This window comes from Oncorhynchus masou, chromosome 5, assembly GCF_036934945.1.
Source record: "Oncorhynchus masou masou isolate Uvic2021 chromosome 5, UVic_Omas_1.1, whole genome shotgun sequence".
Classification (NCBI taxonomy): Eukaryota; Metazoa; Chordata; class Actinopteri; order Salmoniformes; family Salmonidae; genus Oncorhynchus; species Oncorhynchus masou.
In genome coordinates, this window is record NC_088216.1 from 26532540 (window position 1) to 26558405 (window position 25866).

Consider the following 25866-nt stretch of genomic DNA (forward strand, 5'->3'; position numbering starts at 1 on the left):
GTCAGATCATTCAATGTATTTCTGGAATATTTAATGTATTTGGCAGGTATGTTTTTGGGGTATGGGTGCAGCCTGCAGGGATATTAAAGATCCATTACGAGACAAGACACAAACACTCTTCTCACTTTAAGTTTATTACTATCCTAAATATCAAATAAATATGACAAAATATGAAATAGATACGTTTTGTATTTAATACACAAGAATATACAACATCTGAGAAAATAGATATGATAAAGTTAGTGCAGGAAAAAATATAATTCTGTCATGAATCATAGCAATAGGTTATACATAATCAAATTACCCATATTAGGGCAGAATTCTAACTTGCATGCCCATAAATCCCATTTTCTCATGCATTAGTGTAAATGGGAGAGTTGTGCCAAAATGCAGTGACACATGGATATCAAGTTAGAATTTGTCCCTGAGAGGATATCTCTACTTATCTAATGAACCTCTAGTGCTTTTCAACCTCGTTATGATAACTACTACAGATTTATATCACAGTTTCCTGTAGAAATGAAGATAGCTCAAGTTACTGTCCCCTCCAACATAACCAGGGGGTGACTATTAAATAAGGTACTGATCTACAGTTCATCAGCAGTGTACTTTGTGGAACCCTTTCCATCCAAACTATACAATGTTATAGCTAGCAACATCTATGACCTATCGATTTTGAAATCTACAGTATCTTCCTACCTTGTATGAAATTAATTGGGGTACCACATCTTTATGAACGGACACCACAGTCTTAGCTTTGGTGGAAATAAAGCTTTTTGGCCTCAGTGGGTCACCAGATCTGCAACACGCTACAGGAATCCCTGTTACGTGCCTTTATGACACATCAGAGTATCTATATCAGGTCTGGCTCTGGGCGCCCTCGTTAACGGAAGTGACTTCAAGGGTTTCCGGCATTCAGTCTGGTGATATTGTCTTATGTCACCTTCCCAAACTGTACAGAGTGATGTTATGGTTTGAAAATGATGCCCTGTGTCAACTCAATGGTCGGATTACAGGGCTGAAGAGGGTCGTATTCTGCGAAGACGTGGCACACATTCTCCATACCCGCTTCAGTGCCTTTTGCCACTATACCAAATATCCTGGAGGGGGAAAAGATAATCAAAGTTGGATATTTGCCTATATTGTTGTTAGCTTTCCTTCACAAGATCATACCTATTATAATATGGGCATATGCATGCTGAAGCTATCTAATAATGAAGAACATTACCTTGCTGGTTTGGAACTCCTGTACCACCTGTGAAGGTAAAAGAGGTAAATTAGAGATTAAAACGATGTTTAAAAATGGATAGGGATACAGTCCATTCAAGTGGACTTCATTTCTGATTTGTAGGCCCAGAGTTTTTCCTGACCACATGACCTTACCAGGAAAAACCCCGGGCCCTTAAAAACAAACTTTTGAAAGAATCAACTCACAGTCTCTTGTCTGGATCTTCACCACTGTAGCTGAGCAGGTGTGCAGGGTAATGACGTCTGAAGAAGAGTCTAATGGGAACCCACACATTCATCAGGTTTCACTTAATCAAGAAAGGTCTTAGAAGTCATTACCATAATTCGATAATTGTTGAATGCTCCAAAAAATATGTAAATCAGAAAATATGTTTCTTACTTTCTCTGGATGTCTGTCAAAGTGACACCTTTGGGTGACACCTTCAGGTTGACTATGGTGGGTGTGATGGTGCCCTGGTCCATCGTGAAGGTGGAGGACACAGCCTTTTGTACAGCGCATGGCCCTGTCAACATCTCAGTGGGGATAGCACTCAGGTAGAGAAAATTGCAAGCTAGGGAGAAGACAAGGAAGATAATTCATTAATTTGAGAGAAGAGAAACCAGTGTGATGCTTTTTATCACAGCTGTCTACCTCGGCATGTAGGACAGGAGGACAACCACTGCATTGCACTGCAGATTTCGACACTTACCAGCCATTTCCTAAATATTATAGGAGTCCAAATGCTGTGTGCAATGTAGCCTACTGTGACTGTTTATAATGTAGCATAAATTTGCAACATTGTAGAAAATCTGTCCACGTTAAGCAGATTCTTAATTAATAAGCAGGTGGTGAGTTTTTGTATGAGAGGCAATGAGAGTGACGACCCTGGGTTTATAAACGCGGAAATCGACTCTGCCGCACGAGAATGATTTTGCGGCACAGTCGATAGCGCGCCGGACCTCGGGCTCAGGGGGTTCGAAACCTGCTCCCTGCTTCATTACATTGGTGTCAGAAGTGGGATCGGACCTTGCATCTACGACAGTGCGTGTGCTTGGCCGGTGAGCGCGTTCCTGTAAGACGTAGAGTCGCAAACTAGCGCGAGGACGCGCTCTTTGAAAGGAGGGAGTAGTGTAACGAGCATGCTTCTGCGGCACAGTCGATAGCGCGCAGCATCTCGGGCTCAAAGGGTCGAGGGTTCGAGACCTGTTTAGGTTGTTAAGAGTGTACTGATTTAAGTGTGATTCATGTGACATCCTGGCAACTTTGAGAAAACATTATAGAGTTGTCCCTGTTGAAATTCGAAACGGTCTATGCATATTGAGGCGAGCATAGAATCTCACTCTCCATTAAACACAGGCGGTTGACGTCAATACCCATCATTGAGTATTCAAAATAGTTTTTAAATAACTAAGTGTATCCACCAATCTAAATAGAGGATTTGGTGGGAATTTGACAGCACGCCATTCCGCTCTGTGGACAACGAATCCATTGTTGAGCAGTATACATAGGTATTTCGTCAATATCGTGCTTCTATACCTGCTTTGCTTTCTGTTTGGGGTTTTAGGCTGGGTTTCTGTACAGCACTGTGAGATATCAGCTGATGTAAGAAGGGCTTTATAAATACATTTGATGATATCCAAATTTCTGTCTGTAAGCATACTGCGATGATCCAGATAATTAGCGGGAGTCGCGAGAGGACAGGTGGTCATCTCACCTGTGAACTTTCTTGGCATGCACGGCTTGGGAATCCCTAAAAACATGCTACTTCGATTCAAGTGACTTTTTAGAAATCATTTTCGCTAACCCTTAACCTTCTGCTTAAATTATCCAAACCTACTACACCAAAGTCGGGGCTGTATCAAAGTGGCGTGTTTTTAGGGAATCTGCACGGTTTACCTGAAGATGCCGTTCGCTAACATTGTAAACATTTAAATATGTTCCTAAAGTATATTACGGGGGAAATAACTTAGTTGAACTGTAACAAGTTCAAGATAACCAATGCAGAAATGTTTACCCTATATGGAAAAAGATTGAAGTATGCTGCAATTATTTCTTCCAAAACACCACAGTCAACTGCATTTACTGATATTCTACTGCAGTTTCAAAACTGCAATATTTTTTTTGTAAGGGCCAATTTGCTCAGGTAAGCCATTAATAACAGATAATTAGCTAATATTACAATGAAACGCTGGCTACTATAGCTAGCTAGCTTGGACTATTTCTTTAGCCAGTCACCATTAGGGCCTATTATTCTGTCTTTAGAGACAGAATAATATAAAACTAGCTAGCTGATTGGCAAATTGACACCACAACTAGATAACCTAATGATGAATGTTGGGGGCACAATTCTCACCAGTCTTTGTCTTGTCTTCTGGTGCTGACCTGTCAGTTCCCTCCTGTCCTTTATTCAGATCTGTAGACCAAACAGATACTATTTAATTGCCTGGTTTAGAAATAAAAAGGTTGCCTTATATGTGGAATATACAATTATTCATATCATCATACAATTTATGTAAACATCTGTGGCTTGTTGCCTAATAGATTAAGGCTATTTGTTAAATTATTATAGCATACCATGTGACTGGAGCAGAAGTTTGCAGGGTAGGGCATATGCAGTGATGGTGTGTTGGAAGACCAGGGCAGACAGACTACCTGCAAGGGGATAAAAAAAACACAGTCCAGTTGTTTTAACTAAAAGTGGTTGAATATACATATCAAATTAGATGCACTATTGTAAAGTGGCTGTTCCACTGGATGTCAGAAGGTGAATTCACCAATTTGTAAGTCGCTCTGGATAAGAGCGTCTGCTAAATGACTTAAATGTAAATGTAAATCGTAAAGTATTAATGTTGTTTCAAGGAATGGCCACAAGAGGGCATGGGTGATCTTTCTGAGTCATGGTATTACATTCATGCAACAGAGTAGCCTTGATGACCCAAGGCAACAACAAAGCAACCTCAACATCACAAATGTGTTTGAGATCTACATAGATTATCACAATCAGACTCAACTTTGTTTTTTGTTTTTCTATAGTGTGATTGTTTGAGTTGCGGTACAGCCAATATAAATCTGATCTACTTTCTTTCTTACAGGACATAGGATAGAAGCCCACATCTCTCAAAGCCCTGAAAAGCAAACAGCTCCATCCTTCTGCCTCCCAATTTTCAGGACACCGACCAGACATAGCTGACTCAAGTCTTGTGATTCATGCTTCTCCTAAACCAGGGTGTGGCCCTTTTGTCAAGATTGACAGATTGTTCATTCATGGTAAACAAAGAAGTATGGGATTGATAGATTGTTACACTATGAATAAACAAAGTTGACGTAGCCTACTTCTTACCAAAGTATGGTTCCTGTGAGGAGCCCTTGATACGGACGCCCTTGGCCGACGATTCAATGAGAAAGTGCCTCACGAGCTCTGAGCTGCCCTCTGCTACAATAAAGAAGCCAAGAGTCAGCAAAAGAGACAAGGCAGATATGCAGTATAGTATTTACTGTAAATGAATCTGATATGAGATATGACAGATGCCTTTGATTCTACTGTGACTGGTATTGTTGATGATGTGGTGTTGTGATAATAGTATAATATTGATAATAGTTACTGTTGATATAAGAAGCCAGGATTTAAACACTATAATAACATTTTGGTAATTAAATGCTATGGAGTGTTTGCACTGCCACAGAGGTAGATATTATGAGTAATGAGCAGCCTCCGATTGCACCACAGATTTCAGGATAAACACAGACAGACATGCCCACTCAAGTCAGCATCAGAGAGAGTTAGGCAAGTCCTATCAGGTCTTTTCAAGACACATTGGTATTAATCGTGTGCTTTAGTTGTGTATACTCTGTTTATAGGACTGTGTAATGTGGTGTGTGTGTGTTTATTCTGAGCAGCAGTGTTGAACGGGGAGAAGGACTTCAGGATTGTTTACCTGGTTGGCCAGTAGGGGATATACTGATGGGCACCTGGTCCACCTTCATAGCAAGCCCGAAGGAGCCTCTGAAGGACGTGCTGTCTCTCACCACGAAGGTCCCCGGCTCCTTATCTATCACTATGGCCTCAGCTACAATCACACAGGTACCACAGATACAGCTCAGACAGTGCAGGGGTATCCCCATAGAGTCACCATTGTTTGTCACTGTTGTAGACCGAGTATTAATAAAATCATTCATTTTAGTCTAAGATAAGTTTTGGTTTTCTATTTAAACATACATTTGCTTTGCGTCTTTAACTTAATATAGGACATCAAATGCAACAACGTATATACAGTTGTGGCCAAATATATTGGCTCTCCATTTCTTCTCAAAATGCTTACCCTGAACTCTGTTGATGTGTGGGCGGAACCAAAACTGAGAAGTGTCCATGACAAACTTCATCGAGTGCTGATTGCCTTGGAAAGCTAAGGGAGCATGAAGATAAAATGCACATTATTTTATTATTGAATACGCACAAACCTTTTCCCAGCAGAGGGCACTGGACAGAGATTTTAGATTTTAAACAGATTAACGAGGATCATCATCATCAGGACTCACAGTGAGAGGGAGATGGCGAGGATGGCCTGGAGCTGGGCCTCTGCTTGATCTTTACGTCTGGGACCATTGCCTCTGGAGGTGACTGGGGGCTGAGCTCCCGCTCTGGAGCTCCGTTGACCAACACCACAGGGATGTCTGTCAGTGATCCGGCCAGGGAGGCAGGGCTGCTGTGAGGGCTGCTGTGGATCCCCTGGAAGTGGCCGAGTGGTGATGGGCCGGTCGGCAAAGGCTTGTTGGTGAACGGCCTGGTCGAGGACCTGGACACGTCGCTGAAGGAGCTGGATGTGCGGTAGAGGAGGAGAGACTCGGGGCTGTCGCCTTCACTGTCACTGAGCAATGACTGATAGCTGTGGAAGAGAGATGAGTTGAAGAGAAGATGTTTACGGCACTGTTGAGTCCAGACAGGGGATTGGTAGAACTTTCAAGTGTCAAGCTGTGACAACACCAGTTAGTGCTGCTCTATAGAGTCAAGACTGGTCTAACTTGCCATTATCTTTGCATAAAACTAAGATATTAAAGTAATTTCCAAAAGCATGTATTAACAGAGTGTGAAGGGGTCTGACCTGCCCATTATGTAACTGGTTTCTGAGCCGGGCGACGTGGAGAGCATCGAGACGGCACTGTTCCTGTGAGAGTGTGACATGCGCAGGGTAACCGGGGATGAACACATGCCCACATCGCCTCCCTGCATTGAGGGCAGCCGCCGGCGGACGACACTTCCACACGGCAGTGGGGGGCGAGAGGAGGCATCAGAGAACACCAGGGAGCCTTGGGGGCTGCACCTGGAGCCAGAAGCAGAGGACAGTGGGATGGGAATGCTGCAGGAGGGGGAGACGGAGGTGGAGATGTTCCTTGGAGAACAGCCTCTGGGGACCAGCACACAGTTGGACATGTCTTCATCTGGAGAGAAGTCATCTGGAGAGGAGGGAGAACGCCAGAGGAAGTTGGAGCAAATGGTGCTAAATATCGAATAGATAAAGGGAATGGAAAACCTAATAGGTCTATGCAATTTCTTATATAGTTAATGTTGTGATATCTGAGAGGAGAGAGGAAGAACATCCAAGAGAAGCGTGAGAAAGGAATGTTCAGTGGCTTAACCAGTGAATGAACTGGAGAGCAATAAGTCCCACAATTCGTGGGATTTGTTCTCCTTGTGTTTCTAACATACAGTCACTTACGCGAAGTGATCACACACATTTAAAATTGGAGGTCTTAAACGTTTCCTTCCCCATAATATGAATGAGAAGTGTTGAAATAGTCTTCTTATGATCAAAAATCATATCCATTGCGTGCCGTTACAGATCAAATGTATTGCCTTTTTAAGACCCACATACTCTACAGTCAGAGCAGATTGTGGAGACTCATTTAATCTCGTATGTGTACTCACTCATACATCCCATTCTTTTCCCTTCTATGGCTGTGTGTCTGTATTAGATGGGCGTGGCTTTATGTCAATGCTACACTGAGTATACCAACATTTAGAGTGCCTTCCTAATATTGAGTTGCACCCCCCTTTTGCCCACAGAACAGCCTTAATTCGTCGGGGCATGGACTACAAGGCATCGAAAGTGTTCCACAGGGATGCTGGCCCATGTTGACTCCAATGCTTCCCACAGTTGTGTCAAGTTGGCTGGATGTCCTTTGGGTGGTGGACCATTCTTAACCAGTGACATCAATAAGGGATCATAGCTTTCATCTGGATTCACCTGGTCAGTCTTATGTCACGGAACGAGCAGGTGTTCATCATTTTTTGTATACTCAGTGTATACCACACAAGTGTTTTCCTGGGAGGCTAAAGACAGCAGGCTGAAATTCCTCCACATCATGCAGGCTTTTACTTGTTCAAATGAGTCCCAACCCTCCCTTTTCAAATACATCAAGCAAACACTGCGTTCCTGCTGTGAGGGTGAGAATGCAGTACTTTGCCATGGAGAATTTCCCTGGATAAGTTTGAACTTGTCCCCCAAAAATTCTGTCTGACTGTATGATCTACCCGCCTGTCAGTAACGGCGGGAACCTATTGAAATAGATGAGTCTGTTGCCCCATGCCACTGAGGTGAGGTGTCCTGTGGTCAGGGTGAGTGAGACAGGCGGGTCACTGACAAGTACTCAGGGGGAGATCCATTGATGAGTAGGTAGTACCAGTAACTATATCCATCATAATTACTGTAACCTCATTCAGTACATCCCACGCCATTTGTTCTTTGGTTGTTTAAGTATGAATACTTCTATATATGGAATTGTGCTCACTTCTGTTTTTCAGTTGTTCAGGCCATGTCAGACAGTGACTGTTAAAGATTGACTGTATTTAAAGCACCACTGTGTGTCTGCCTCAGATGTTCTGGGTGTGGTATGTTTTTTTGTCTGGGCAGTAACCCCAGACAAATGTACTCTATTTTGTAACATTAAACTGATGTGAAATTATGGGTGGATTTTTACATAGCCCTGGGCCATGGGCACATGAATGGGGCACAATGGAAGTTGCTATTCAAGGTTCTTAGGCTTGGTCTCCAGCCAACGTAACTGCAGATGTTTCTAGCCATGTTTTACGATGGAAAAGTACCCTAGGTCTAAACTCCTTCATTGACGAAGTTTGACATTTTTCTATGTTCAAAACTGTTGAATTGAATGACCGAAAGTAATTCAGTAGGCATAGGCCTCCTGACAGGTCTACGTAGAAATATCAATTTAAAAAACAGATAAACTACAGTTGAAATAAAACATGTGAGATTGTACTGAAATAAAAATAAATAGGCCTATATTACAGCGTATCAATCAATATTGGGCTTTATATGCCCTCTCACTCATTGTCCTACCTGTGTGGAGGCTGCTGGACTGGGACCTCTTGTTGAAGTGGATGGGCTCAAATGTGGGGTCCAGTTCCAGAATGAGCTGGTTCAAGTTATTTAGTGAGATGTCCAGGTCATCCTGTTCACTGCAACTCCCGTTGGGGTCCATCATGGCGCTCGGACTGCACCCCAGAGCCTCATGAGCGGAGTCCAGGCAGGTACTCTGACCCACCCTCAGGATGTGATTGGGTATTATGTGGGACATGGCTCCAGCTATAGGCATCACGTAAATCTCTGAAACAGACACACCAGTAGGATTAACTCTACTGCGGTAAATATTGCTTTTAGTATAGCTTGTGTAAATTAATCCGATGCATATACAGTACCAGTCAAAAGTTTGGACACATCTACTCATTCAAGGGTTTTTCTTTATTTTTTCTACTATTTTCTACATTGTAGAGTAATAGTGAAGACATCAAAACTATGAAATAACACACAGAATCATGTAGTAACCAATAAAATGTCAAATGTATTTTATATTTTAGTTTCTTCAAGTAACCACCCTTTTCTTTGATGACAGCTTTGCACACTTGGCATTCTCTCAACCAGCTTCAGCTGGAATGATTTCATACAGTCTTGAAGGAGTTCCCACATATGCTGAGCACTTATTGGCTGCTTTTCCTTCACTCTGCGGTCCAACTCATCCCAAACCATCTCAATTGGCCCAAGCAAGTCTTTTCTTCTTATTGATGTTCTTTAGTAGTGGGTTCTTTGCAGCAATTTGATCATGAATGGATGATTCACGCAGTCTCCTCTGAACAGTTGATGTTGAGATGTGTCTGTTACTTTAACCCTTTGAAGCATTTATTTGGGCTACAATCTGAGGTGCAGTTATGTCTAATGAACTTATCCTCGGTAGCAGAGCAAAATATGGGTCTTCCTTTCCTGTGGCAGTCCTCATGAGAGCCAGTTTCATCATAGTGCTTGATGGGTTTTGCAGCTGCAATTGAAGAAACTTTCAAAGTTTTTGAAATGTTCCGCATTGACTGACCTTCATGTCTTAAAGTAATGATGGACTGTCGTTTCTCTTTGCTTATTTGAGCTGTTCTTGCCATAATATGGATTTGGTCTTTTACCAAATAGGGCTATCTTCTGTATACACCCCTACCTTGTCACAACACAACTGATTGGTTCAAACACATTAAGAAGGAAAGAAATTCCACGAATTAACTTTTAACAAGGCATACCTGTTAATTGAAATGCATTCCAGGTGACTACCTCATGAAGCTGGTTGATAGAATGCCAAGAGTGTGCAAGGCTGTCATCAAGGCAAACGGTGGCTACTAATAAAAAATATATTTGGATTTGTTTAACACTGTTTTTGGTTTCATGTGTTATTTCATAGTTTTGATGTCTTCACTATTGTTCTACAATGTAGAAAATAGTTCCAATAAAGCAACCCTGGAATGAGTAGTTGTGTCCAAACTTTTGACTGGTACTGTACATATAGATTGAACTTTGATTTGATTATAGGTGAGATCACTAACATTGGTGTGTCAATGGGATGAATGGAGTTATTACACTGTGTCCAAACTGACCTAAATACCCTACACTTGACCCTGCTACTGTACAAGTTATATTTACACTTTGCTAAAATGTACATGTATGTATACAAATCTCCATTACAGATAAACATGTTTAGTTTCCCACCGGGAACAAGTTATTAAAACTGTCTTGTTGTAAGGAACGTAATTTCAACCAGAGTTGCCTACTAAGAAAAAGCTGTCAGTTAAATGACATTGCAATTCCACAGAACCCAAGTAGAAGGCTCAGTGCTAAAAGTTCAGATATTGTAGATGATTTACTCGTTCGTTTTATGATTCACATCATGTAAGTCGCTCTGGATAAGAGCGTCTGCTAAATGACTTAAATGTAATTGTAATATTGCTTTTTCATTGGATTCACACACATTGTTATCGTGACACAATGTTATCTCGAGTGAATTAAGTTCAAATATCACTCTTCCACATTGTGTGAACTCCACCCAGCCTTTCCCAGTCTCAATAGACCTGCAGCTGTCCCGTGAACTATATGAACCTTCCACAACTTTCATTGTATTGTTGATAGTATTATCAACAAAGGTCAACTCTTTGTGAACCCAGTGAAAGGAGCGGCATCTAAATATGAGTAATATTTAATTATATGAGACCTGTTTACTGTTGGCTTAACAGCTACAGGCGATTAACAAATACTCATATCCTTCTCTTCAGGTTTTCTGACTACCAGTTGCTTACCAATACTGTGGTTAACTTTACAGCACCACACATGCAAAAGTACAGGTAAGGGCCATAGTAATTTTGAAAGTTACATATTTGACCTAGAAGTATGACGCAATCTCTTGAGAAAGTGAACAGTTTGCGTACAGTGATAGTTGAGGGGATAAAGGAAGCAGTCAGAGGAAGGGTGTGTAAGAGGGAGAAGGACTCTACCCCCTTGTCTCAGACAGGGCAAGGCACCCAGTGAGTCACAGGGCCAGAGGGAGTCGCCATGACAACACAACCCTTGTTGTCCCCCCAACACTTCCATTGCTGATACAGCAATCAGAGACCATACATTTTCTATCCTGATTTTCCACTGGTATTTACAGCGATTAAAATATGTGCAGATGTTACTTCTAAGAACTGCTTCCTATTTTATTTTTTATTTATCCTTTATTTAACTATGCAAATCAGTTAAGAACAAATTCTTATTTACAATGACGGGCTACCCCAACCAAACCCTTCCCTAACCCGGACAATGCTGGTCCAATTGTGCACTCGGGAGGCCCTATAAAGACCCCCTTTAGTGTTGCTGTAGTGTACAGTAGCCTACTATTTCCACATTCCAGACAGAGTGAGGAAAGTTGATGCCTGAGGCTCACTGTTATGTGACACACGTCAACATCGTTCTATCAGCCTTGGGGGTAAAACATACTGTAGCTGCAGTAGCATGAGGTTGTAGCATTAGATTGCGACCCTGCAAAGGACGTCCAATCTCTGTGTGCAGGTAGCGTGTGCATGAGGTCCAGACCCACCTTCACCACAATATACTTATGGGAATAATAGATATGTCTATTACTGAAAAATCACGACCCTAACATTTGGAAAGACACAATTATCTATCCTTGATGAATACAGTACTAATGTTTTATGATACTTCTTAGCATAAATCTATTTTTTTCTCCAAAGTGTAACAGCAGAAGTATAAGTAAACATAGTATACATATTCTAATTAAATGCATTCTTAATCTATCTCCGTCACGTATGAGATTCTGTATACTGAAATATAGTTGAGGTATCTTACCTGTTTTTGTTGTTCTCTTGTCCTCAATGTGTAAGGAAAGGGGTTGTCTATATCCCTGAGGTTTCAAAGTAAATTAATCCAAGAGTAGAATGCTTTTATTGATAGCTCCCAACTCCTCCCACTGTCATCCAGTCAGCCGAATGTTTCACACGCCCTTGCTTGCAGCTCTAATATTCTGGGTTAGGTCTGATGATGTCATCAGTTGTAGGATATTAATTTGAGGCAGAAACAGGAATTATTAATTGTCACGAGGAATATAATTAGTGGAGATTTTGAATTTTCTAAGTGGATTTTACAGATCTGTAACTAGAATGAGTGAAATGTAAAGGATGGGTAGTGTTCTAGAGAACACATTCGTGAAGAGGGCACGAGTGTAACCCATGTCTTTTACTGTATTTTGTGTGTGCAAATTTTGCACTGAGATACAGTAAATTGGACAACTTCCATAAACTTTACATTTTATGTTGAAAGCCAATAAATGTTCTATAAAACTTACAATTGATCTCAATGTCTTTTAGCATCTGTCAAACAAAATGCTGTGGAATCAATAAAAGTGTATCTTATCACTATTACAGTTATTAGAAAGGGTTATTAGGTCACTTTCAGAAAGGATGTAAAGGGATAACCCCTTTCTTACAAACAATAGCCTATTGTCATTTGCATTTCTGGGGAACCGAGTCAATTGCTTTTCTGGGGAACTGAACTCCCAAGGTTTGTTTTGAAACGAGTAAGTGAATGAGACGATGTCTGGAAATGTCTGACTTGTGCTAACCTCCTCTGTAACCCCCTAGTTTGAATGCAAACCATTTTTTAACCATGCCGTGTGATGTTCTTTTTGTCCTGTGGAAGCCTTCAAGGTCACACTTTATTTGGATAGTCCATCTGTAGATGCTCTGCGGATGGTCATACTATCAACAAACTATCTTTTGATAAGCAACTGCTTGCTAAGATTACGGTTAAGGGTAGGTTTAAAAGAATGGTTAGGTAAGGGTTAATGTTAGGGTAAGGGTTAAGGTCAGTAGATAGTTAGCTGAAATGTTACTGATAGTCCATATGTAGATGCTCCACAGACTATGCAAATAAAGTGTTATGGGCTTCAAAGACCCATATTGAAGCAAGGTACTGTAAATTGGTTGAAATCTAACATGTCAAATAGCCTAGACATAGGGTTCCCACATGAAAAAATACTACAGTTTACTATGGGATACTACAGTACTTGCTATATAATTCTATAGTAGACTGCAGTATACTGTTAATCAGTTCAGTGACTGCCTAAATTCAACACACCTGCTCTTCCAGGTCAGTTAAACCAAAAACATGAAGTGCCTGTGGCCATACAGGACCAGGGTTGTCTACCGCTGCTGTAGAATACTATACCACACTGTAGAATCCCTCGATCATGTGTAGTACTTAATATAGAATGTTGTAGTATATAGTAAAAACTACAGTATTAACTGCAAAAGAAGCACTGTAGTAAATACTACATCAATGTCAGTAAAAACACTACAGTCCACAAAAACAATCCTTTTTTTACAATATTAAACGCTGCAGTGTTTAATTTGCATATACCCTGCCCATTCCCCTCCCCTGTATCGCAATTTGTACCACCCATAAGTGAGAAACATACATGCCAAGTATAGACCATATATTAATTTCCCTTCAGGTTATTGAAAAGAGCAGAAGCACCGAACTAGTGGTTCAGACCCCAGTCCTACCTACTTACAGGTTATGAAAAATGTGCTGTTTTAATATTTCTCCAGTAGGTTTCTTGAAGGAGAAAGCCTCCACTTCTATTTCAAAGATAGTAAAACAAAAACACAATGTCTGCAAAAACAGTAATATTACTACAGTTTAGTCTTCAAAAACACTACAGTAAATACTACAGTATACTAGTCTGCAGAAACACTACAGTAAAGTACAATATGCAGAAACACTGAATTAATTACTATAGTAGATACATTTTTTTTACTTCAGTATTTATACTATAGTTAACTGTAAATACTACAGTATACAGTAAAGTATGCAAAAACACTGTCACACCCTGACCATAGTTTGCTTTGTATGTTTATATGTTTTGTTTGGTCAGGGTGTGATCTGAGTGGGCATTCTATGTTGTGTGTCTAGTTTGTCTGTTTCTGTGTTTGGCCTGATATGGTTCTCAGAGGCAGGTGTTAGTCATTGTCTGATTGGGAACCATATTTAGGTAGCCTGTTTGGTGTTGGGTTTTGTGGGTGATTGTCCTTTTGACCTTAGGTCTGTCGTGTGCCAGTTTGCACCAGTATTAAGCTGTTTCGGTTTTCGTGTATTGTTTGTTTTTTCATATTGATTCGTGTTTACTTCAGTTTTATTAAACATGGATCGTAATAGACACGCCGCATTTTGGTCCGACTCTCTTTCACCTAAAGAAAACCGTGACAACTACAGTATTTATACCATAGTATACTTTAGTCTTTTTTCATGTGAGTTGTTGAGCAAGTGGTCAAATGAGACCAGAGCACAACTTTTTTAAATTCTTATTTATTTACTAAATAAGACTCAAAACGACACAGAAATAATACAAAGACATTGATTATTTACAGTGCCAGTCCTCCACTGGCAGCTCTATAACAAGGAAAAAAATGGAATGGTACAGACTTGATCTAAATCAATACCTAGTGGCGACAAGTAAGCTGCCTGATCATTTAAGCATACATGTCCTTTAGACCTTTTCAGTGATCTATAGAACACTTACAAAAAAATATTTAAATATAGTCAGAAATAAACATAGGCTGCATACAAGATCTTGTCCATGTTGAAAAGGCTGACAGATTAGGCAGCATTGGCAGCTTTAGGGGGAGAATGTGGTTGTGGTCTCTGTTTCCATGGCGGCCGCTGAGCTCCTCTTGCTGCAGGTGTACTGGAAAAATCTCTCCTGGCTCATACAGCCCAGATCCTTCAGCAGCTTCAGGAGGTCGCGGCGGAACTTCACCCCGATGAACGCGTACACAAAGGGGTTGAGGCAGCACCTCAGGAAAGCCAGGCACTGGGTGATGTCAGCGGCGTAAAGGAGGCTGTTGTCATAGAGGCAGTTCTTGCTGCCCCCCTTAGCCGCGTCGAGAGTGGTCAGCAGCAGTACCAGATTATAGGGCACCTGGCAGAGCAGGAAAACCGCCACCAAAGTGAAGATCACCTTGATGGCCTTGTTCTTCTCAAAGCTCCGGCCCTGGCACAGGGTCTTCACAATGGCGCCGTAACAAAAGGCCATGATTAGGAGCGGCAGAACGAACCCCAAGACCATCTGGCTCACCTGGATGGCCACGCGCACCTGGTCTGAGCCGGTGGTGTAGGGGGTGCAGGTCTTGTTGCTGATGTTGGTGTAGGACATCTCGGGCACAGAAAAGACCAGTGCCATCACCCAGATGACCACAGAGGTCACCTTGCTAATGAACACTGCCATGGAGCGGTGGCGGTGGGCAGAGACTGCCTTGGAGATGGCGAAGTACCTGTCGGACAAATGACATAAAGTAGGCTTTATATAGCAGGCTCATATAAAACTTTAGTGAACCATATACAAATATTTACAGAGATGGGAGCAGATCAGCTTATTTGGTCACAGCAGAGATGGGAGCAGATCAGCTTATTTGGTCACAGCAGAGATGGGAGCAGATCAGCTTATTTGGTCACAGCAGAGATGGGAGCAGATCAGGCTTATTTGGTCACCGCAGAGATGGGAGCAGATCAGGCTTATTTGGTCACCGCAGAGATGGGAGCAGATCAGCTTATTTGGTCACCGCAGAGATGGGAGCAGATCAGCTTATTTGGTCACAGCAGAGATGGGAGCAGATCAGCTTATTTGGTCACAGCAGAGATGGGAGCAGATCAGCTTATTTGGTCACAGCAGAGATGGGAGCAGATCAGCTTATTTGGTCACAGCAGAGATGGGAGCAGATCAGCTTATTTGGTCACAGCAGAGATGGGAGCAGATCAGCTTAGTTGGTCACAGCAGAGATGGGAGCAGATCAGCTTAGTTGGTCACAGCAGAGATAAGAGCAGATCAGCCTATTAGGTCACCGCAGAGATAGAAGCAGATCAGCCTATTAGGTCACAGCAGGACGCACACTGCAACACATTTCGATCAGGCTTTTATTTAACCAGGTTAGTCTTTGAGAACACTTTCTCATTTGCAGTAACGTACCTGTCCACGCTGATTGACGCAAGGAGGAACATGCCACTGTAGAAGCTGACCTTATAGATGGTATGCATTGCCTTGCAGATGAACAGCCCCAGCACCCATTCCGTCATGGAGTTGGTCGCCCAGAGGGGCAGCGACACGACAAACAGCAGGTCGGCAACGGACAGGCTGAGCAGGAACACATCGGTCCCGGTCTTCAGCCGGTTGAAGTAGACGTAGGTACCGATCACCAGGATGTTACCGACCAGACCGAGGAAGCAGATGAGGGAGTAGAAGGTGGGCATGAACCAGGAGCGGAAGTGGCGGTTGGATTCCTTCTGGCATTGCTGGGTCCAATGATCATAATCCAAGTCAGTCTGGTCTGTGGGGTAATCAGTGTAATCAGTGATGAACTCTGTAGTCATTTTTTCACTCTGAGAGAAGCAAGTCTGAAAAAAGACAATGGGACATACTGTAAATCAGGATCATTGATGATTGACTGGTGTAATCATATGCCTTGAATTCTAATAAAATGTCACTCAAATAGATTGGTGTTCAGGTTCAGGGAACTGGGTCCAAAATAAAGCAGACACAATGTACACTGCATCTGGCCCCTTGATAAACTGGCATGCTTTCAGATGAGTATACCACTTCCTGAGAGGAAGATGTGCTATACAGTATGCTCTCGAATGAAAGACTGTGGTTAGTACCAGTGTAGTGTTTGTGCGTTTCTGTGGGTAGATTGTGTTAGAGTTAAAGATATCAGTTAATTGATTGCCTAAAAAATATATATATCAAAAGACTATTAATACTTCATACAAATTATATTGTATGATATGATATACCGAAGACTGTGTTCATACATAGTTCTTACCTCAAAGTAGGTCCAGATCAGCAGAGCTGGTACTAAGATTTGTGTATCTGAAAATCAGATAAGGTGTGGTTAAAGCTCTAGAGTATCAGTTGACGATAAAGAGACTGATATGTTAGTTGACTACAGTGCCTTGCAAAAGTATTTATCCTCCTTGGCGTTTTTCCTATTTTGTTGCATTACAACCTGTACTTTAAATAGATTTTTATTTGTATTTCATGTAATGGACATACACAGAATAGTCCAAATTGGTGAAGTGAAATTTTTAAAAAATGACTTGTTTCAAAAAATTCTTAAAAATGGAAAAGTGGTGCATGCAAATGTATTCACCCCCTTTGCTATGAAGCTCCTAAATAAGATCTGGTGCAACCAATTACCTTCAGAAGTCACATAGTTAGTTAAATAAAGTCCACCTGTGTGTAATCTGTGTCACATGATCTGTCACATGAGATGTGCCAAGCTTATAGAGACATACCCCAAGGAACTTGCAGCTGTAATTGTTGCAAAAGGTGGCTCGACAAACTATTGACTTTGGTGGGATGAATAGTATTGCACGCTGAAGTTTTCAGTTTGTCTTATTTGTTGTTCGTTTTACACAAAAAAAGTATTTTGCATCTTCAAAGTGGTAGGCATGTTTAAATCAAATGATAGAAACACCCAAAACATATATTTTTAATTCCAGGTTGTAATGTTACGAAATAGGAACAATGTGAAGGTGGTAAATACTATGGCAAGCCACTGTATAAGAACGACCTTTGGAAAGAGTTCAAGACACATCACTTATGATGATACGTAGGAGTTGATGTCCCTTGTTATTAGCATAAATAGTTTTTCTAAGTGTCAGTAATACATTTGAGTTGTCTCAACTGTTCGGTATTTAGCTTGTACTGCAGGGTTCCCCAATAAGTGACCAATAGGCCAAATTCATCCCACAGGTGATTTTATTTGCCCCCCCCCAAAAAAATTTCTGAGCATAGTGTTTGTTGTTGGACATAAAACACTAGAAAATCACCAGGAAATCAGCTCAAAGTGTTTGTGATTTCTGCAATTAATTTGCAGTGTGTAAAGCTTTTATAACTATGTTCTGGACCGGTGATCATTCACCCAAAGAAAAATATTCACACGGATTAATGTAATTGAGGAGCCCTATTGTCCAGTGTGCAACAAAGACATAGCAAGGACATCTGGTGGTAACAGAAGGGGATGCACCAACCCATATATGAAAAGCATTAAAAATATCATTTTTCTAAAGAGGCAAAAAGAAACAAACAAACAAAAAACACGATCAAAAATACCCCTTTGGCACGTCCCCCTGAGGCCCATCTGCTAGCCTGCTATCCCGGCCTGCTAGCTGTCTGAATCGCCGTGCCTCCAGCTTAACATTGTTAATGTTAACATTAGAAGCCTCCTCCCTAAATTTGTTTTATTCACTGCTCCAGCACATTCCACCAACCTGGATGCCTGAATCCTGGCTTAGGAAAGCTACCTCATTAGGGAATGAGAGTCCCTAACTATTTTTTTTTCTGATAAGATAGAACTGCCAAAGGGGCGGAGATGCAATCTACTGCAGAGAAAGCCTGCAGAGTTCTGTCATGCTATCCAGGTCTGTGCCAAAACAATTCTAGCTTCTACTTTTAAAAATCCATCTTTCCAGACACAAGTCTCTCACCATTGCTGCTTGTTATAGGCCCCCATCTGTGCCCAAGACATTGATCGCCCCCCATCTATCTTCAGAGTTTGTACTGTTAGGTGACCTAAACTGGGACAAGTTTAACATCCCGGCCATCCTACAATCTAAGCTAGATGCCCTCAATCTCACACAAATTATCGAGGAACCTACCAGTTACAACCCTAAATCTGTAACCATGGGCACCCTCTTAGATATCATCCTGACAGACTTGCCCTCTAAATACACCTCTGCGGTCTTCAACCAGGATCTCAGCGATCACTGCCTGCGTGCGTAATGGGTCCGCGGTCAAACGACCACTCCTCATCACTGTCAAACGCTCCCTAAAACACTTCAGAGAGCAGGCCTTTCTAATCAACCTGGCCCGGGTATCCTGGAAGGATATTGACCTCATCCTGGCAGTAGAGGATGCCTGGTTGCTCTTCAAAAGTGCTTTCCTCTCCATCTTAAATAAGCATGCTCCATTCAAAAAATGTAGAACTCAGAACAGATATATTCCTTGGTTCACCCCAGACTTTGACTGCCCTTGACCAGTACAAAAACATCCTGTGATGTTCTACATTAGCATGGAATAGCCCCCGCGATGCAACTTTTCAGAGAAGTCAGGAACCAATATACTCAGTCAGTCAGGAAAGCTAAGGCTAGCTTTTTCAAACAGAAAATTGCTTCCTGTAGCACTAATTCCAAATAGTTTTGGGACCCTGTAAAGTCCATGGAGAATAAGAGCACCTCCTCCCAGCTGCCCACTGCACTGAGGATAGGAAACACTGTCACCACTGATAAATCTATGATGATCGATAATTTCAATAAGCATTTTTCCACGGCTGGCCATGCTTTCCACCTGGCTACCACTACCCCGACCATTATCTTAGCACCCCCTGCAGCAACTGGAAGTGACACAACTGAAAGCCAACACTTACTTTGGCCGACTTTCCTTCCAGTTCTCTGCTGCCAATGACTGGAACGAATTGCTAAAATCTCTGAAGCTGGAGTCTTATATCGCCCTCTCTAACTTTATGCATCAGCTGTCAGAGCAGCTTACCGATCACTGTACCTGTACACAGCCAATCTGTAAATAGCACATCCAACTACCTCATCCCCATATTATTACTTACCCTCTTGCTCTTTTGCACCCCAGTATTTCTACTTGCACAACATCATCTGCACATCTATCACTCCAGTGTTAATGCTAAATTGTAATTATTTCGCCTCTATGGCCTATTTATTGCCTACCTCCATTTGCACACACTGTACACAGATTTGTCTATTTTTCTTTTCTATTATGTGATTGACTGTACGTTTGTTTATGTGTAACTCTGTGTTGTTTTTGCCGCACTGTTTTGCTTTATCTTGGCCAGGTCGCAGGTGTAAATGAGAACATGTTCTCAACGGGCCTTCCTGGTTAAACAGGTGAAAGGTGAAATAAATAAAAAAATATATAAAATAAATCTCATGATCAGAAAACTGGAAATTCTCAATCCGTCAAAACAGAAGTGACTCGGTTACAAAACATATCATGAGAGAACTGGGGCTGTACCTGCAACCATCTCAGTCTTACAAACCTGGTTCCAGTTTCAGTATTTCTATACACAATTGATTTGAAATACTTAAAAAGTGAATTAACACTCTCCCTAAACATTAATTAAACAAGGGCAGCAGATGTCAGCGATTCACAGATGTTGTGTTAATAAGTAGTAGAAGCTCAATTTAATGATCACAGCCTACTGTAGCTATATGGCTTGTTATCAGCCTTTCCACCTTAGCACCCTACATCACATACACTATGTTCACCTAACGGAAGCACATTTACTAATTTCGTATTTTATTGTCAACATGCATGCAGCAATTGACTGGACACACTGTTTTGCTAAACTTGCCCCACAGTAGAGCTAATATCCTATGAATAATCAACTATTTAAGAGGTTCAAATCATTTTTCCACAGTTATGAAATTGTATGAAACATTGAATGATGTTCTCACCTTTGACAGCGGTCATGTTGATTGAGAGTTACTACTGTGCTCTCGTTCAGTACACAGGTTGTGAAAGTAGAGAGACAGCCCGCAAGTCTAGATGAGGCTGTGTGAGGCGCTAGTTTCTCCTTTGAACTATACTAAAAAAAAGGGCCCCTGGTTCATAGTTACTCTCTCGGTGTCTTGTAAAAAACAACAATTAGGAATGAGAGTGAATGCAAATGTTGTTGGTTTTACGCATTGTGCAGGAGTGTGCAGGAAATTGACAAATGAACAATTTGAGGTATAATCTATGACAGTACAGAAAGATAGAACTACATCATGCTTGTAGTTGGTGATTTACTACCTATTGAACATTCCTGTTGAACTGTTGCATACAGCTATTGCACGCTATGAGAGGAAATTAGCGTTCATGTTGTTCAGCACAGACACTCAGACACACAAAGATCTCAGTGACCACAGTGGTTGAGGGAAAATGTATTGTCTGTTCTATTTTCAACACACAGTCACTAGAAAGATAACGCCATTACACTTGTGCTGTTGAGGCTTATTTCTGTAGTCCACAGTGAAGAATGGGCTACATCGGTTCATTGAGAATACAATATATAGGTCCTAAATCGGTATAGACTTGGTTTCTCATCTTACCATTACAACCCCATTACTTAACAATAGGCTTAGATGTTGATGAAATTGGCCATGCCTTCTCCAACTGAGTTTACAGCTGATGTTGGATTAAAAGCCATTAGACATTGATTTTAATTGTATTTTTTAAAACTTTTGTCTACTATTTTCTATTGTCTGCAGTTTATCCCCACACCTGCCTGTACTTTCAGGTGGAGCAGGGATGAAGGAAAGGAAAAGCTCAGTGTCTGGGTCAAACAGGGCATACTGCTTATTATTATAATACATGTACTGTATGTACTCTTAGAAAAAGGGTTCCAAAAGGGTTATTCGACTGTCCCCATAGGAGAACCCCTTTTGGTTCCAGGTAGAACCCTTTTTGGCTCCAGGTAGAACTATTTTGGGTTCCATTTAGAACCCTCTGAGACCAAAGGGGTTCAACATGGAACCAAAAGGGGTTACTCAAAGGGTTCTCAAATGGGAACAAACGAAGAACCCTTTTAGGTTCACCTTTTTTTTCTAAGAGTGTACTAATATGTTGGATGAAAAGGCTGTATTACAAAGTCTGTATTAAAATGAAATCTTTAGCATAGCAAATAACCCACTTTGAGTTACATTTAGCTAGAATAAAAGTACAAATATAACTAAAAAACAAATACTGCACAAGTAAGTAACCAACAAGAGCGATGCTCATTCTGTAAACCTCATGCATTGAAGGGACTATTTTTAAGTGTCTTAACAATTCTGGGTGTTTGCCAAACCAACAGCTACAAAACAGGCCTCCCAGAGCAAGTGGCTGATATGTACTTCTAAGGTGAGATAGACTCATTACAGTCAACGCTTCATGCGTGTCTAATCCAAAATAATATAGATATGCTAATGTTTCTTCATGTCCCCTTTGACAACCTCGACAAATAAGTGATTTACACAAAAGTCTCAGTAATTTCTCCAAATGTCCCTTTCACCAATACTCATACAGTATACGTTTGTCATTGTGTTTACCACCACAACACTTTTGTTTAGGCAGTGGTGGCAGTTCCACTGCTGTCTTGGTTTATCTTGGTCAGTAAAGGGCACGTTCAGTCTTATTCTCCCCTACTCTCCACCAACTCTGCACAAGCTGCACACCTGTCTGCCTGTGCGGTTGCGGCTTTGAGTTTTCAAGACGCTCAGGAAAAGAACCCAGCAAAGAAACACTAACCACAATTCTGTGCAACAGGTGACTGCTGCAGAGGGACGACTGCATCTCTGCACCTAAGGTAAAGCTGTGACAAATCTCATCACTTTTGCAAAAGGCTGATCATAGAAATATAATTATTATAACGGACAATATTGAGCTGCAACAATTTGACTGGTACACTCATGGGTAAACTCAACAGGTCACCAGCCCACCCATCATGGATGTTGATTTGAATGAGAATGTATGTTCTACTAATTAAAAGTATATGGGGCTGCTGGTATGGTTCCTACACATGGTATCCAGCTGCAAAAGTGACAGACATTTGTTTTAAAGTGTGCTCGCAGGAAGACGACTGTAGCTGTACCTTTATCAGTTTATCTTCTACCGGTCTCCTTTGCTCACATCAGGTCAATACAATATAAATACTGTTGGTTAACTACAAATGATAACACTACTAAGACAGCTGGAAAGAGTGGTGCAATATTGAAAACAGGAAACCCACTTCCTTGTACCTTACAGATCAGAGGACACAGACCAGTGGAACACATCTTTAACAAATAGTATCAAATCTGTGATCAGTATTGGGTGCCGTAGATTGTGTATGATAAGCTGTTGGATAACACAGTGCCACCGACTCGGCCCGCTACCAAGGACTGTGGGTTCTCTTCCGTGGCCGACGTAAGTAAGACATTTAAGCGTGTTAACCCTTGTAAGGCTGCCGACCCAGACGGCATCCCTAGCCGAGTCCTCAGAGCATGCGCAGACCAGCTGGCTGGAGTATTTACGGACATATTCAATCTCTCCCTATTCCAGTCTACATGTCCACATGCTTTAAGATATCCACCATTGTTCCTGTACCCAAGAAAGCAAAGGTAACTGAACTAAATGACTATTGCCCTGTAGCACTCACTTCTGTCATCATTAAGTGTATTGAGAGACCAGTCAAGGATCATTTCACCTCTACCTTGCCTGACACCCTAGACCCACTTCAATTTTTTTACCGCCCCAATAGATCCAGAGAAAATGCAATCGGCATCAAACTGCACACTGCTCTATCCCATCTGGACAAGAGGAATACCTATGTACCCTCCAAACTCATCATTAAGCTTGAGGCCTTGGGTCTGAACCCCGCCCTGTGCAACTGGGTCCTGGGCTTCCTGACAGGCCACTCCCAGGTGGTGAAGGTAGGAAAAAACACCTCCACCTTGCCTGATACTCAACACTGGGGCCCCACAAGGATGCCTGCTCAGCCCCCTCCTGTACACCCTGTTCACCCATGACTTCATGGCCATGCACACCTCCAACTCAATCATCCTCCGAAATGCAACCTAACCGCATTGCTTTTTGACACAATGCCCACTTAACTTGGAAGCCAACCACACCAATGTGTTGGAGGAAACACCATACACCTGGTGACCATGTCAAAATGCACTGCACCCTGCCCGCCACAGGAGTCACTAGTGCACGATGGGACAAGGACATCCCTGCCAGCCAAACCCTCCCCTAACGACGCTGGGCCAATTGTGCGACGCCCCATGGGTCTCCTGGTCGTGGCCGGCTGCAACAGAGCCTAGATCCGAACCCAGAATCTCTAGTGAGACAGATTGTAGCTATACCTTTATCAGTTTATATTCTACCGGTCTCTCTGTTTATCTTCTACCTGCCTTAGACCACTGCGCCACTCAGGAAGCCACAATCATCACATTTGCAGATGACACAACAGTAGTAGACCTAATAGACCTAATTATCAATAATGACAACACAGCCTATAGAGAGGAGGTCAGGGCCCTGGGAATGTGGTGCCAGCAAAATAACCTCTCACCCAACGTCAACAAAACAAAGGAGCTGATTGTGGTCTTCAGGAAACAGCAGAGGGAGCACCCCCCTATCCACATCGACAGGACCGCAGTGGAGAAGGTGGATAGCTTTAAGTTCCTCTGCGTACACATCACTGACAAACTGAAATGGTCCACCCACACACACAGTGTGGTGAAGAAGGCGCAACAGCACCTCTTCAACCTCAGGTTGAGAAGGCTGAAGAAACAGGAGGCTGAAGAAATTTGGCTTGGCACCTAAAACCCTCACAAACTTTTAAAGATGCACAATTGAGAACATCCTGTTGGGCTGCTCTCCAGAGGGTGGTGCAGTCTGCCCAAAGCATCAACGGGGGAAAACTACCTGCCCTCCAGGACACCTACAGCACCCAATGTCACAGGAAGGCCAAAAAAATCATCAAGGACAACAACCACCCAAGCCACTGCCTGTTCACCCCGCTATCATCCAGAAGGTGAGGTCAGTACAGGTGAATCGACGCTGGGACCGAGAGACTGACAAACAACTTCCTTCAGACGGTTAAATACTGTTAAATAGGCGTCACTAGCACATTAGAGGCTGCTGCCCTATATACATAGACATGGAATCACTGGCCACTTTAATAATGTTTACATATTTTGCATTACTCATCTCATATGTACAGTTGAAGTCGGAAGTTTACATACACTTAGGTTGGAGTCATTAAAACTCGTTTTTCAACCACTCCACAAATTTCTTGTTAACAAACTATAGTTTTGGCAAGTCGGTTAGGACATCTACATTGTGCATGACACAAATAATTTTTCCAACAATTCTTTACAGACAGATTATTTCACTTATAATTCACTGTATCACAATTCCAGTGGGTCAGAAGTTTACATACAGTTTACTAAGTTGACTGCGCCTTTAAACAGCTTGGAAAATTCCAGAAAAGGATGTCATGGTTTTAGAAGCTTCAGAGAGGCTAATTGATATAATTTGAGTCAATTGGAGGTGTTCCTGTGGATGTATTTCAAGGCCTACCTTCAAACTCAGTGCCTCTTTGCTTGACATCATGGGAAAATCAAAAGAAATCAGCCAAGACCTCAGAAAAAAAATCTGCTTCATCCTTGGGAGCAATTTCCATACGCCTGAAAGTACCATATTAATCTATTACAAACAATAGTACGCAAGTATAAACACCATGGGACCACGCAGCCGTTATACCGCTCAGGAAGGAGAAGCGTTCTGTCTCCTAGAGATTAATGTACTTTGGTGCGAAAAACACAAATCAATCCCAGAACAACACAAGGACCTTGTGAAGATGCTGGAGGAAACAGGTACAAAAGTATCTATATCCACAGTAAAAACGAGTCCTATATCAACATATCCTGAAAGGTCGCTCAACAAGGAAGACGTCACTGCTCCAAAACCGCCATAAAAAAGCCAGACTATGGTTTGCAACTGAACATGGGGACAAAGATAGTACTTTTTGGAGAAATGTCCTCTGGTCTGATGAAACAAAAATATAACTGTTTGGCCATAATGACCATTGTTATGTTTGGTGGAAAAAGGGGGAGGCTTGCAAGCTGAAGAACTCCATCCCAAACGTGAAGCACGGGGGTGGCAGCATCATATTGTGGGGGTGCTTTGCTCCTGGAGGGACTGGTACACCTCACTAAATATAAAGCATCATGACG

At 41.9% G+C, this 25866-nt stretch overlaps 2 protein-coding genes across 3 annotated transcripts; both read right to left on the bottom strand.

Annotated features, from left to right (window-relative positions):
* Positions 1-171: 171 nt before the first annotated feature.
* Positions 172-12042, bottom strand: LOC135538520 (tensin-4-like). Of its 2 annotated transcripts, none has more exons than XM_064964420.1 (13): positions 11896-12042; positions 8581-8847; positions 6328-6679; positions 5765-6111; positions 5548-5631; positions 5164-5295; positions 4569-4658; positions 3803-3880; positions 3582-3641; positions 1628-1799; positions 1435-1503; positions 1229-1255; positions 172-1100 (listed from the first exon to the last, which is right to left on the bottom strand). In XM_064964420.1, the coding sequence occupies exons 2-13, from the start codon at positions 8834-8836 to the stop codon at positions 968-970; spliced, it is 1800 nt and encodes a 599-aa protein (XP_064820492.1). In that variant the 5' UTR covers positions 8837-8847; positions 11896-12042; the 3' UTR covers positions 172-967. The 2 variants fall into 2 exon arrangements, with proteins under 2 accessions (XP_064820492.1, XP_064820485.1); XM_064964413.1 differs by having other exon boundaries at positions 4569-4661.
* A 2361-nt stretch (positions 12043-14403) lies between these two features.
* On the bottom strand, positions 14404-20768 carry LOC135526503 (C-C chemokine receptor type 7-like). The gene is made up of 4 exons (XM_064954931.1): positions 20584-20768; positions 16920-16966; positions 16070-16494; positions 14404-15377 (listed from the first exon to the last, which is right to left on the bottom strand). The coding sequence occupies exons 1-4, from the start codon at positions 20597-20599 to the stop codon at positions 14723-14725; spliced, it is 1143 nt and encodes a 380-aa protein (XP_064811003.1). The 5' UTR covers positions 20600-20768; the 3' UTR covers positions 14404-14722.
* Between the last annotated feature and the right edge of the window lie 5098 nt (positions 20769-25866).

What these genes read in the sequence shown, in the direction of transcription:
- LOC135538520 (XM_064964413.1), bottom strand. Translation starts at nt 8,836, where the DNA reads ATGCCTATAGCTGGAGCCATGTCCCACATAATACCCAATCACATCCTG. An exon ending in GAAGATCCAGACAAGAGACT is followed by an intron (nt 1,256 to 1,434) that starts GTGAGTTGATTC and finishes TTACCTTCACAG; the next exon opens with GTGGTACAGGAGTTCCAAAC. An exon ending in AGGAGTTCCAAACCAGCAAG is followed by an intron (nt 1,101 to 1,228) that starts GTAATGTTCTTC and finishes TTCCCCCTCCAG; the next exon opens with GATATTTGGTATAGTGGCAA.
- LOC135526503 (XM_064954931.1), bottom strand. An exon ending in TGATCTGGACCTACTTTGAG is followed by an intron (nt 16,495 to 16,919) that starts GTAAGAACTATG and finishes GTCTTTTTTCAG; the next exon opens with ACTTGCTTCTCTCAGAGTGA. An exon ending in GCGTCAATCAGCGTGGACAG is followed by an intron (nt 15,378 to 16,069) that starts GTACGTTACTGC and finishes TTTGTCCGACAG; the next exon opens with GTACTTCGCCATCTCCAAGG.